This window comes from Mobula birostris, chromosome 23 (assembly GCF_030028105.1).
Source record: "Mobula birostris isolate sMobBir1 chromosome 23, sMobBir1.hap1, whole genome shotgun sequence".
NCBI classification, from domain to species: Eukaryota; Metazoa; Chordata; class Chondrichthyes; order Myliobatiformes; family Myliobatidae; genus Mobula; species Mobula birostris.
This window is the reverse complement of record NC_092392.1, coordinates 50,276,442-50,290,908: the sequence shown is the minus strand read 5'-3', so window position 1 is coordinate 50,290,908 and position 14,467 is coordinate 50,276,442. Positions and strand designations below refer to the sequence as shown.

The 14,467-nt window shown below is 39.4% G+C and overlaps 1 protein-coding gene across 1 annotated transcript; it reads right to left on the bottom strand.

The window, feature by feature from the left end:
* Nucleotides 1–399: 399 nt before the first annotated feature.
* rergla (RERG/RAS-like a) lies at nt 400–12,507 on the bottom strand. Its single transcript, XM_072241203.1, has 5 exons — nt 12,353–12,507; nt 12,169–12,225; nt 10,357–10,430; nt 9,390–9,538; nt 400–1,346 (listed from the first exon to the last, which is right to left on the bottom strand). The coding sequence occupies exons 1-5, from the start codon at nt 12,402–12,404 to the stop codon at nt 1,076–1,078; spliced, it is 603 nt and encodes a 200-aa protein (XP_072097304.1). The 5' UTR covers nt 12,405–12,507; the 3' UTR covers nt 400–1,075.
* Between the last annotated feature and the right edge of the window lie 1,960 nt (nt 12,508–14,467).

Here is a 14,467-nt window from a genome sequence, read left to right as displayed (position 1 = left end):
TAACTGAGGCATAAGCCACTGACAGTAACTCACCAGAGTCCTCTATCCTGGGCCAGTCTTTCATTTGGGTAATAGACATTCGATTGGCCCTGTGGATCCCGCGGACTTGTGGCTTTCACCACATGACTTCACGCACCTACCAGGCAAAGATCCTTCCTCTCTCTAGGATGAGGTCTTTGGAGCTTATGTTTACATTTTTTGTGGCACTGGGTTTTTAAAGAGGATAGGTTTGATAGCCCCATATCCAAATCTCCTTTCGCAGCCGGGCTTGGGACTGTCCATGGCGGCTACACGTTTAAAATGTTGTCCTTTAATGCAAGTTATTAAATTTTTCCAAATTGGTGGGTTAAACAAATTTAAAAATAACGGGTTGGTGGTGTAAAAGATTTTAATTGCACAACATTGATCACAATTTAAGTAGAAAAAATAGAAGGAATATAGAATGATTGATACATATATTGATACAATAGGTATTATGATATACAAAACTTTCACATATTTACACAAACTGTATGCCAAACTGTATGTTTGTGTGCACTGAACACATGCTACAGATATCAACCCGTGTCTAAAAAGAGCAATCGAGGTCAATTTTGGAAAAACTTTCTAAGTGTAGACAAACTATTATTTCGTACAGATCAACCTTAATATTCACTGATGATCTCACCGACAGTTTGATTACACCTAACACTTATCAAAATATAACATTTAGATCTGACTACACAATTAGACTTTATATCATTTTATACCAATATGTATGGAAGTCATTGAAAATAAATCAGAGTATCATAAATAGCATTAAAATTAGTGCTTTCACCTCAAGGGGCACCAAGATGTTTGAACAGCAAATCTAAGTAAAATAGTTTTAAACTACATTATTCTCTACATACTGACTTACGTCAGGAATGCCAGTAAGAAAAATCTTTATTCATTTTACATTTTCATCCAAAACAAGAACAGCTGGTAAGAATTATTTCTCTATTGATCTGGAATAATTAAGAAGGTGGGAAACACCAGGTATTATTGAAGGCCTTACATTTGTTCCTACATAGGCATCAGGGGAACTTGCATTATATTACACAGATTTTCTTCTTTTGCCAAACACGTTGTTAATTAATTTAGCCATTGACTTTGAGCCGCTGGGTCGCCTTCTACGATTTCCACTTGCATTCCTGATGGCCTTTGAAAACATTGTTCCTACCTCCTGGTGATCTTCAGCCACTGACAGTTCACAAAAGTGGCATTTGTTTTCTGCAGCTAGGAGCAGCCCCTCTTCCTCTCTCACTTCTCTCATGTGGCACAAGTCCTGCTTGTTGGCAACTAAAAATATCACTGATGTAACATCCCTGATTGAAAATAAATTTAAGTGGTTAGAATCGGCAGCAAAATCTTAAACCTTTTAACTAGATGTATATTTTTCTGCAAAGCCAAAAGATAATTACACATTTTCAAGTATAGCTTCATAATTATTCATTTGCAGTCCCAGAAACTCAGTTTCCAGAACATGTTTTTGTTCAGACACAGTCCCTTTACCTCATGCAAATCACTTCTAATATTTCCAATTTCACTGCAATTTAAAATTCAGACCTTGTCAGACAGCTACTCATGGAGAGCACTGTAATTATATATGTGATGTTCATCACTTGTTGCCTGCTGTGGATAACCACTGGGAGGAAATTTGTCATTGGTCACAAACAGTTGACCATGTTCCTCGCCTCCTAACCTCTGACTCCTCCGAAACCAACATGACGACGGCACATAGCTGCGGGTACACTTACAGCTCACAACAAAGGAGAAATTTATCCCTTAAAGCTTTTTTTTGTAATTAGTTTATTATTGTTAAGTGTTCTGAGGTACTGTGAAAAAACTTGTCTTGCATACTGTACATACAGATAGATTCACTGCAGTCTGCCTTTTCCAAAAGCTCCCTTCTAGAAAGCACTATAGTGCTTTTGAAACAAAAAACATAACACCCTCTTAAAAGTTTCTTCCACCAGGCAGTTAATCTGATCAACTATTCCAGTTACTCCCCCACCCCCTCTCTCTATTGGCCATTTCACTGCACTGTAAACACATTAAACCACTTTCTATAAAGCTACTTACACTGCAAATACGAGCTGGTATACGTGTATTTGTGCACATTCTGTTCCATTTCCACACTTAATCCTCTTACTTTATTTTTATACAATTCTGTATCACTGTTGAATGTTGATTTTTGCTGCATGTCACAGCAAAACCAATAAACCACAGCACATTACAAATAGATGTAAATGTATATGGCGAATTAATCTTTGATCATTGATTACAGAGTGCATTGAGCTAGTACAAGGTAAAACAACAGCACAGTACAGAATAAAGAGTAACAGCAATGGGGAAAGCTCAGTGCAGGTAGACAATAAGCTGCGAGGTCATAACGAGGTAGAATGCAAAGCCAATAGTCTGTCTTATTATGCCAGGGAACCATTCAATAGTCTCGTAACAGAGGGATAGGAGTCGTCCTTCAACGTGGTGGCATGTGGTTTCAGTACTTTTTGTTTTTCTACAGTGGAGTCATGTGCACATGAATAAACTGCCAGCATCGCCCCTCAGTTTTGTACCAAGCAGGTAAGATATCCTGGGTCACTTAGAGAATTGACCCTGTGCACACAGTGGACCCAATGTTTACAGCAGACTGCTTTGTGTGTAATATATTGGTATGTTATAACATTGTGCTCGGTTATGTTATATTATGGAATGTTGTAACAATGTATACAATGGGTTGGATGGGATTGTCTAAACTTCCTGTTGCCTTGGAAAAGCAAGAACACCTCCACCTTGATCATTATCTCCTCTCCCATCTGTCAGACACTAGATGCAAAAGACTTAGAGCATAAACAACCAGTCTCAAGAGCAGTTTCTATCCCACTAGTATCCACTCTTACACACTAAAGGATGAATTCTTGAATATTTGATCTCCAAATCTACCTTGCCATCATCCTTGACACATCACTTGTCTGCCTGCACTGCATTTTTTCTGTAACCATGGCAACATATTCTGCATTATTTTCTTTCTACTACCCCCTATGACCCAAATGGGGCAGCACAGCAGTATTATGGTAGCACAACACTTTACAAAATTACTGACTGGAGTTCAGTTCCTGCTGCTGTCTGTAAAGAGCCTGTACGTTCTCCCCATAACTGCATGGGTTTCCTCCGGGTACTCCGGTTTCCTCCCACAGTCCAAAGACATACTGGTTGGTTGGTTAATTGGTCATTGTAAATTTTCCTGTGATTGGGAAAGGGTTAAATCCAGGGTTGCTATGGCTCAGCACAAAGGGCCTACTTTGCGCTGTATCTCAATAAATAAAAAAATTACTAAATTTTGATCGAGTCTCTGTGGAGTTTGCATGTTCTCCCTGTGGCCAAATGGGTTGCCCTGGGATGGTCCAATGTCCTCCCACATCCTGAAGACACGGAGGTTAATTGGGCGCTACTAATTCCAGGTAGGTAGCAGATGAATAGGGGAAATTGATAGGTATGTGAGCAGGAACAGATTACAGGGTCAAAATGTGCAGGAATGGGACCAATCCCTCTGGGAACTAACACAGACTTGATGGGCTCAATGGCCTCTTCTACACCACTGAGACACACAAGATATACGTATGAAGTATTCAATGTGAGTTCTGCATGACCTTTCCAGTTCTTGTTCCGAATACACTGAAATTAGTATCTAAGATCGGTTAATCCTCTCACAAGTCCAAATATTACATTTCTGGCGTGCTATAAGCCATTAAACAATTGTTCTATTCCAATAAATGCGAAGTCTATGAATAAACTTGAAAAAGTGAACATTTTTATTTCACCTTATTGAATGCCGAAACTGCTTTCGAAAGTAACACAAATTATATCACTTAACACTAACTCGTTGGCAAGAAATGTTGTTAACTCTTCCAGGTAATACTATTATTGATACTGAAATACTATTAATATTTGGCTTGGCTGATCAGGAATACAAAACAAAAATATATATAACCATATAACCATTACAGCATGGAAACTGGCCATCTCGGCCCTTCTAGTCCGTGCCGAACTCTTACTCTCACCTAGTCCCACCGACCTGCACTCAGCCCATAACCCTCCATTCCTTTCCTGTCCATATATCTATCCAATTTAACTTTAAACAACAACATCAAACCTGCCTCAACCACTTCTGCTGGAAGCTCGTTCCACACAGCTACCACTCTCTGAGTAAAGAAGTTCCCCCTCATGTTACCCCTAAACTTTTGCCCTTTAACTCTCAACTCATGTCCTCTTGTTTGAATCTCCCCCACTCTCAATGGAAAAAGTCTATCCACGTCAACTCTATCTATCCCCCTCAATTTTAAATACCTCTATCACGTCCCCCTTCAACCTTCTATGCTCCTAAGAATAAAGACCCAACTTGTTCAACCTTTCTTTGTAACTCAGGTGATGAAACCCAGGTAACATTCTAGTAAATCTTCTCTGTACTCTCTCTATTTTGTTGACATCTTTCCTTAAATTCAGTGACCAGAATTGTACACAATACTCCAAATTTGGCCTTACCAATTCCTTGTACAATTTCAACATTACATCCCAGCTCCTATACTCAATGCTTTGATTCATAAAGGCCAGCATAACAAAAGCTTTCTTCACCACCCTATCCACATGAGATTCCACCTGCAGGGAACTATGCACCATTATTCCTAGATCCCTCTGTTCTACTGCATTCTTCAATGCCCTACCATTTACCATGTATGTCCTATTTTGATTAGTCCTACCAAAATGTACCACCTCACATTTATCAGCATTAAACCCATCTGCCATCGTTCAGCCCACTCTTCAAACTGGCCTAAATCTCTCTGCAAGCTTCAAAAACCTACTTCATTATCCACAACTCCACCTATCTTAGTATCATCTGCATACTTACTCATCCAATTTACTACCCCTTCATCCATATCATTAATGTATATGACGAATAACACTGGACCCAGTACAGATCCCTGAGGCACACCACTAGTCACCGGCCTCCAATCTGACAAACAGTTATCCACCACTACTCTCTGGTGTCTCCCATCCAGCCAATGCTGAATCCATTTTACTACTTCAATACTAATACCTAACGATTGAACCTTCCTAACTAACCTTCCACGTGGAACCTTGTCAAAGGCCTTACTGAAGTCCATATAGACAACATCCACCGCTTTACCCTTGTCAACTTTCCTAGTAACCTTTTCAAAAAATTCAATAATATTTGTCAAACATGACCTTCCACGCACAAATCCATGTTGACTGTTCCTAATCAGACCCTGTCTATCCAGATAATTATATATACCATCTCTAAGAATACTTTCCATCAATTTACCCACCACTAATGTCAAACTCACAGGCCGATAATTGCTAGGTTTACTCTTAGGACCCTTTTTAAACAATGGAACAACATGAGCAATACGCCATTCCTCCGGCACCATCCCCGTTTCTAATGACATTTGAAATATTTCTGTCAGAGCTCCTGCTATTTCCACACTAACTTCCCTCAAGGTCCTAGGGAATATCCTGTCAGGACCCGGAGACTTATCCACTTTTATATTCCTTAAAATTAACAGTACTTCCTCTTCTTTAATCATCATATTTTCCATAACTACCCTACTTGTTTCCCTTACCTTACACAATACAATATCCTTCTCCTTAGTGAATACTGAAGAAAAGAAATTGTTCAAAATCTCCCCCATCTCTCTTGGCTCCGCACATAGTCGTCCACTCTGATTCACTAAAGGACCAATTTTATCCCTCACTATCCTTTCGCTATTAATATAACTGTAGAAACCCTTTGTATTTATTTTCACCTTACTTGCCAAGGCAACCTCATATCTTCTTTTAGCTTTTCTAATTTCTTTCTTAAGATTCTTTTTACATTCTTTATATTCCTCGAGCACCTCATTTACTCCAAGCTGTCTCTATTTATTGTAGATCTCTCTCTTTTTCCGAACCAAGTTTCCAATATCCCTTGAAAACCATGGCTCTCTCCAACTCTTAACCTATCCTTTCAGCCTAACAGGAACATAAAGATTCTGTACCTTCAAAATTTCACCTTTAAATGACCTCCATTTTTCTATTACATCCTTCTCATAAAACAAGTTGTCCCAATCCACTCTTTCTAAATCCTTTCGCATCTCCTCAAAGTTAGCCTTCCTCCAATCAAAATCTCAACCCTGGGTCCAGTCCTATCCTTCTCCATAATTATATTGAAACTAATGGCATTGTGATCACTGGACCCGAAGTGCTCCCCAACACATGCCTCTGTCACCTGCCCTATCTCATTCCCTAACAGGAGATCCAACACTGCCCCTTCTCTAGTTGGTACCTCTATGCATTGCTGCAAAAAACTATCCTGCACACATTTTACAATATCAAGGGCCTAGGCTATGAAGAATACCACAATACTGAACAATTGTGTCATCTGAGACTTGCATGGCCTGGATTAATTCCAGGGAAAATATTAGTGAAGTTTTTTGCAATTTTTTTTATGATCAGTAATTATAATGGCAAATACGCTATTTTTAAATAGATGACTCTAATTATAATGTCATTAGTAGGAACTACAATCAACCAGTCAGTAGGGACTGGTGATTAAAGTGATCATTCACAACGTACGGAACTTTCACCACCTCTCAAATCATTTCACTGACGCACCCCCCTTCCACTATGAAACAAAGCCACGATTACAGTTTTTTGTAATCACAACAACAAAATTTTATATTTACCCTTGAAAGCTAATGTGCTGTATAAGTTACTGCTGAAAAACAAGTGAGATGACTAAGTGTTTTATTTCTGGGATAAACATGCTGAGACCATTTTAAATCATTACTATAGGGGCCGCATCTGGTCGAACTTTAGATTCAAAATTCCAGTGACCATGTTCAATTCTGTCTTCAGTGTTCTGTGCATGAAGTTGACCCATTCTCATATGTGGGCTTCCTCTGGGAGTTCTGACTTCCTCCTGCATCGCAAAGATGCAGGCTGCTAAGTTAATTGCCATTGTAAGTTGTTGGTAGAATCTGGTCAGTAATGGGTTCGTGGATTAAAGGGTAAGTTTCTGTGCAGTATGATCCTTAAACTAAAGTTAAAAGAGGGGCATCTTCAAATATAATTTTTTGAAGGAAAATTTTGTTTTACTCCTTCCTGTCAAATAACTAGGAATATTTATTCCAATAATTACAACATTAGAAGCCTAAGGAAATAAAACTGTTGTCAACCAGATTTCACAAAAAAAGTTTTGTGAAACCAAATGATTTTAGTCACATCAGCTCTTTAAGTCAAAAAGTTCTTAAAATGATTCTCCTCGACCCAACTTTTCTCCCTGGTACCAGAGTGCAAGTTTTGAATTAAAATACCTGTTTTACTAGGTGCATACCACTTTTAACTTTAACAGTCTGAAAAATCCAGTCTATGCGTTGGGCACACAGCCCAGAAGGATCGTTTTATTTCCTTCAAGAATTGCGAGAGTTACAGTTTGCTACAGAAAGAAAAGACACTTTAAAGTGCATAAAATTTTGGATTATTACAGCCCATGTGAAGGTGAGCCTCAGCCTTCTAATCAATGTTCTTCCATTAAAAAAAGCAAGGCAATAACATTTGTACATTTCAACTGCACGAGGAATGCATTGTATAATCTAACAAACCAACCTTTTACAAATACCACCCCATTTACAGTAAGCTCTTGCAGTATTTATGTTTGTAATTTACAGTAATTTTGTCTTTGCACTGCTGCTACAAAACATCAAATTTCACATCATGAGGTTCAGTAATAAGAAAGCCAATTCTAATTATTAATTAGAGGAGGATCATTATTCAACTGCTTTATAAAATTGGATATATTTGTAGGGTAAGTGTGAGGTAAAATCTATAGTATAATAAACAAAGAGCTTTGAAAATTCAGCCTGTGTGTTCATTTTTTAGTATCATTATAATTTATTATTCTTCAGTATTCAGCAAGTAAAACTAATTAAAGGAATACAGTCATATGACAGTAGCAAGCATCCTTTGTTCTCAGTCAGTCCTTCCTTAATGCTCCAGTCTACATGCACTTCAATTTGCTCTCAGCCTATGCTGCTCAAGCTTCCTTCGTGCATGACTTTGTATGTGCACACACAAGTACTGGTTTTCCAATAACTCATCACACACATGCACACAACAGATACAATGACCCAAGACTAATGTAATTATTATAAACACGAGCAAATCTGTAGATGGTGGAAATCCAAAGCAACACACACAAAATACTGGAGGAACTCAGCAGGTCAGGCAGCATCGATAGAAAAGAGTAAACAGCCGATGTTTTGGACTGGGACCTTTCATCAGGACTGATAATAATAATATTATTCTTTGCTGGTGCGTATTTTATTCCCCCATCCTGCAATATTCTCCCTTTTACTCCTGCATCTCATGTGGGGCAGTTATTTCAAGGACGGCAGCACTACTTTTGGCATCAGTCTCACCTACTGAGGATAGAATGAAGCTTCCCGTACTTCCACATCAGCTATAAAAACTTGGTCAGTGTGTAACACTTCACCATGACCAACAATGAGAAAAAACCATCAATAAAGAGCCTGGTGTGCGTTTCACAAGATTGGCTGCAGAAGGCCAAGACAAGCTAATTGTAGGACTTCTGGTTTACTGTGGAAACTCTAGAATTTTGGATCCATATCCTAAATGGACAGAACACAAGCACATCTGCAGTACTGTGCACACATGTATATAGTAGCTAGTGTGCCACCTAAGACTTTTACACAGTACTGTAGTAATTTTATGTATTTCACTGTACTGCCGCCGCAAAAAAACCCCCAAATTTTATGACGTGTGAGATGATAAACCTGAATATGATATGGGTCTGCATTGTGTACTGAGAGTGAGAAGGGGTCAGGGAGAGAAATGATGATTGGGAAAAGGGGAGGGGGGGAGAGAACAGGAAGCAACAGAGAAACATTCTGTAATGATCAGTAAACCAATTGTTTGAAATCAAATGACTTTGCTTAGCGTCTCAGGGCTAGGTATGCAAGTCCATGAAGAACCAATAACTGTGACAGTCTGGTACAAAACGGTAAATGTGGACAACACTGAGCAGGCCAGCCAGTATCTGCGAAAACAGATGGGTCCTGGACCTGAAATGGGAACTCTTTTCCCTCCATGGAAGCTGCCTGATGTTTTCTGTTTTTGTTTCAGATTTCCAGCATCTGCAGTTTACTTTTGATTTTCAGTGACAGTCTGGTAATTGTTTAAATGAAAGAAAATACAAGAATTTAAAGAGATCATTGTAAAGGAGACAGTGGACAACTAAACCGTCCAGCCAGAGGGATAGCCAGAGTTGAGGAGAGCAACAAAGCAGTATGCACCTTTTGCAGATCTCATTATTCACTTCACGTAGTTGCCGAATGAGAGTCCTCGCTGAGACGAAGGAGGATCGATCACCGATATCATACACTACGATAAACCCATCAGCCCAGTTCACTTGATCAATCAGTGATGACTTATTCTCCAAATTCTAGAAATCAGTAATTACAAAATACAGTATTTTTATCTGTGCTTTGATAAACTGTATTCAACATATTAACTGTTAACTCTAATTTAGTTGTTACAGTTATAGTTGTTTGACTGAATTAGTTCTTAAGGTCAAGTAGAAATGAAGAGGCATAACCTTTCGTGATTAAAAAGTAAGTGAGATTAGGGGTTGTGCAATACATTGATTAAAAGAGGAATTAGTTCATCATTAACAATTTATAGGGAACTTGTTTTATTCAAAATTCTGATCCACTGATATTTTTCAGTGCAAGCAACCTCACCAAAGTTCTTTCCTTTTCTTCAAGACTTTTGACACAGTTCTTTTTCAAATACTTTAAGCATTTCAATGATATTTTTTGGTGAGGCAGTCACAACACAATGGCGGTCTGTTACAATATTTTGTCCACCTTTGCTCTCTGATACTCCAAGAAGCTATGTCCCTTGTCAATAATCTGTCAATCACAGTTCACGACTGCAAATCCATCATGAATTTTCATAAATACATTTTTATCTTTCAGATAGTTACAGAACCTACAACATCCCCAGGGACATCAGAAAAAGAGTCCATGCAAGTGGAGTCAATGGTACCTTCGGCAGATTTTACGTTGTTACACTAAGAATTATCCCCTTATATGAACAGTATGTGGAATGGTATTTGTGGAATACTCTATGTCTAATACAGCCAGAGGTCAAATTGTCATTCCAATACGACACAAAATAAGTATTTTTTCCTGCCACCAGCAATGAGTCCTGTCTTCTGTTTCACATGAGTTGAGAAACCCATTCTAAGGCAAGACTTACTTGAGAACATGGATCAAATATTTCTAAGTTAATTTGTCGGCCATCTATGGATAAGCGTTTTTTGTAGATGCACTCTGCAAGAATAATCAGAGGTTTAATTAGATTATTACACAACAATATTAAAGCCCAGTCTCCACATCTGTGTCAAAACAATTTTCTGAGTAATTAGACACACAGTTTAAAATGTTAAAACATTAAAAGCTGTTATACATTCTATTCTGAACTTAAACATGTACATCACATAAATACTATACCTAAATTTATTAACTGCAACTTAAAGCTTGTATTTGAATAATTATGAACAAATTGTGGTCTTATACACACTTGAGCACATTGATCTGTTTGAAGACTTCCTTTTACAGCATTTCAAGAAGAATAACATACTTTATTGACCTTGGTGTGCAGTCTCTGCTGTCCTGTACAAATATATGCACAGTAAGATTCTACACTAGACATTTTTGAGTCACATGTATACAGCACTGTGCAAAAATCTTAGGCACATATATAGAGTTAGAGTGCCCAAGTCATTAGCACAGTACTGGAGTAATTTTATGTATTGAACTGTACTGCTGCCACAAAAAAAAACAAGTTTTATGACAAATGGGAAAAATGATAAACCTGATTCTGATGTGGGTCTCTACTGTGGACTGAGTGTGGGAAGGGGACAAGGAGAGGGGAATCATGGTTGGGAAAAGGGACAGGGAGAAGGGAGGGTGTGTGAATCACCAGCGAGCAATTCTGGATTGATCAATAATCCAATTGTTTGCAATCAAATGACCTTGCTTGGTGTCTCAGGGCTGGATGCATTTGTACCCCCCCCCCCACCTCATCATTCCTTCTCTTCCACCTTTCCTACACCCCTCCTGCAACACTCCACCTTCACCATTCCCAACATCCTTTGCTCCAACCAGATTTTCAAACTCACTCTCCACTCCACAAATACAGTACTATGCAAACGTGTTAGGCATCCGAGCTATATACATGTGCCTGAGACTTTTACACAATGCTGTAGTTTGGGTAATTTGACACTTTTATGAATTCCGAAAGAAGACAGAAAATGCTGGATAAATCCAGCAAGTCAGGCAGCATCCACAGAGAGTGAAGCAGTCAATGTTTTCCTTTCAGCTTTCTAGCACCTGCAATATGTTAGATTGTTGTGTCTGGTAAATCTGAACGTTCCCATGGCTGAACAATACCAATGCTGTTATTGTATAATGTCTAAAAAAAATTTTAACGCTGACCAACACCAAGATTAAAAGAGAAATAAGCAAAACATTTTAAATTGCCCTCCTCACTGGACAGATTTTTAGGATATCACTATCCTTCCAAAATAAAAACAGAACATTCTGGAATCACTCAACATTTCAGACAGCATCTGTAGTAAAAGAAACAGTCAACCTTTTCCGGTTGGAAGGTCATTAACCTAAAGCATTAACTCTGTTTCTCTTCCCACAGATGCTGCCTGACCGGTTGATTCTTCCAGCATTTCTAGTTTTTATCTCAGATGTCCCGCATCTGCATTTCTGATGTCATTTACTCCTTTTGACCACCTCCGCCGGCGATGGCAGCGTCTGTCTTCTAAGAGATATTTTGGGTTTGCATGCTTCCAAAAGCATAAATGGATTTAAGTGCCAAGTTATCGTGTTGATATGATACAATTCATTCTACGCTTTCGGGAACGACGAAGTTTAAAATAAATGCCTTAACATTTTAAAATCCACACATTTATCTGCGTGCCACGAGTTTACGCAACACGAGCTGCTAGATCCAAAACTCAGTTTCTAAAGCAGCACCGGCGTTTTGAGCGCTTACCCGAACTGGACGCGTACTCGCCGATAAAACGCCTGGTCAGAAAGCGCACAATCAGGGCTGTAAATACAACAAAAAGTCTAGTTACACTCGGGACTACTGAGGAGGGTCCTGCAATACCTTCCAGACAGCAAATGTGAAAAAAAAAGCACATTGAGAAATGAGCTAAGTGGTGATATTCTCTTACCGGATTTCCCAACTCCTTCAGTTCCCAACACAGCAAGTTTGATTTCATTCATGCTGTCAGTGAAATTACTGAGTTCAGCTCAAACCTTCCCTTTGACAGTCAACTATGGGAGTTCTCACATAGCGTTCGTTCCACTGAGACACCGAATGCACCAATAGAGCCTTCGCAGGTTTGCAAGCACCACGACCGCGATCTCCTTATGAAGGAGGACCGCGTCTTGCGTCGATTGGACGCCTTGACTGTCGATCATCCTCCCGGGCTCCATGGAGGCAGAGGTTCTCGACTTGGAAAGCTTGCAAGAGTGGGCGGTGCATTGATCCCCGTTCGTACCTCGAAGCCCGCAATTGGGGGGAAAATAGGGGAAATCCTGCAAAAGGGATCAAAGATAAGACATTCCTTTAAACAGTAAATAAAGAGATGACAGGACATTTGAAAACTGTCACGGCAGTGTGGTGAATAAACCCCGGGCTGAGTAAAATGAATAAAACGAATAAAATAGCGTGTGGAGAAACATAAACAAGCGACAGTGCGGGGAGATAAATCTACCTCAGAATGCTGTAGCCTGCGTGCTGGAAAATCAGCAAGGTGAAAAGTTGGAAGAATCACAGGATGCGACGGAAAGTGAAGGTGCGGGGCAATAGTGGGATGTTTACTTTAAAGTATCAGCCGAAAATATATAATGCAACAAATATATTTAATGACGTGAACGAGGCAACTGGGAAAGACACATTTAACTTGTGAGAGGAGAGGCCACTTTACAAGTTGCCGTTGTTGACGAGAGGTGTTGTGTATGATTTTGAACACTGAAGAATTAAAAATAAGATCCACCTGTATAAATTAGGTGGTATCATCTCCAGAATTCAGCACCCATCAACAATTGTATTCTAACACGAATTGTTCATGGATAAGCAATTCATAACAGCAGTTAAAACTCTCAGAGATGCTTTGTTTCAGCCTATCCAAGTTCTGTGTGCAAACCAACTGCTGTGTTTGCCAATGTATAGCAAGTGATTGAAGTATTGGATAATTAGTCCTGGGCCCACCACAGAGATGCAATCATAAAGGAAAGCATGCTGGTATCAAGCTTGTCATTGAGTACTCTAACAGACCTCAACAGATGTACTGTTGAAAGTATCCTGTCTGTTTTTTTTTAGGCATCCGTTAGTCTCATGTGACCATGGATTTGAGCCTTGGAAGGCTTCCAAGGCGCAGGCCTGAGCAAGGTTGCATGGAAGACTGGCAGTTGCCTATGCTGCAAGTCTCCCCTCTCCACAACACCAATGTTGTCCAAGGGAAGGGCATTAGGACCCATACAGCTTGGCACCGGTGTCATCGCAGAGCAATGTGTGGTTAAGTGCCTTGCTCAAGGACACACACGCTTCCTCAGCTGAGGCTCAAACTAGTGATCTTCAGATCACTAGACCGACGCCTTAAACACTTGGCCACGCATATGAAATGTCTGTAAGGCATTTCAAATGTACAGAAATGTAAGAAGTTGAAGAGACTCTTCCCAACACATCAGAGGCAAATCCTTCCCCAGTATCTTGAGGAGATACGGCCTCGGGAAGGCAATTCACACCATCAAAGAACCCTACCATATGGGCCAAGCCACCATCTTGCAGCTTCCATCAGGCAGGAGGTACGGAAAGAGATACCACATCACCAGCTTCAAGAATAGCTACTTCCCTTCAAATATTTCATTCTAGAACCAACTGATAAAATCCTAATCACTGCAGTTTAGCAAAACTATTACCACTTTGACCACTTTGCACTAAAATAGACATTATTTTTGTTCTAATCGTGTTCTTTCATATAAAATTCAGTATATGTTTATGTGTTCATTGTGAATGCTGCTCATCTGATGCTATGTGCCCGTGATGTTGCTGCAAGTAAGTTTTTCATTGCACCAGTGCATACATTTACTGGTGCATTTGACAATAAAGTTAACTTTGGATTTTGGAGGTGAGAAATTGTTTGCAAAGTACTTTGAGAAAGTGACGAGGAAATGAGAAACTGTAAGATTTCCCCCTCTCCTCCCCCCTCCCCAATTTTAACTCAAGATTTTCTCTTGGTCAAACTAGCTTGAAGGAAAGCAGTTTACACTTACAAAATGCT

Bases quoted from the DNA above. Each gene is read 5' to 3' on its own strand.
- rergla (XM_072241203.1), bottom strand. From the start codon at position 12,404: ATGAATGAAATCAAACTTGCTGTGTTGGGAACTGAAGGAGTTGGGAAA. The intron at 10,431-12,168 runs GTAAGCGCTCAA...TTATTCTTGCAG, and splicing joins CGAGTACGCGTCCAGTTCGG to AGTGCATCTACAAAAAACGC. The intron at 1,347-9,389 runs GTGCATACTGCT...ATTTTCAATCAG, and splicing joins AATAATGAGATCTGCAAAAG to GGATGTTACATCAGTGATAT.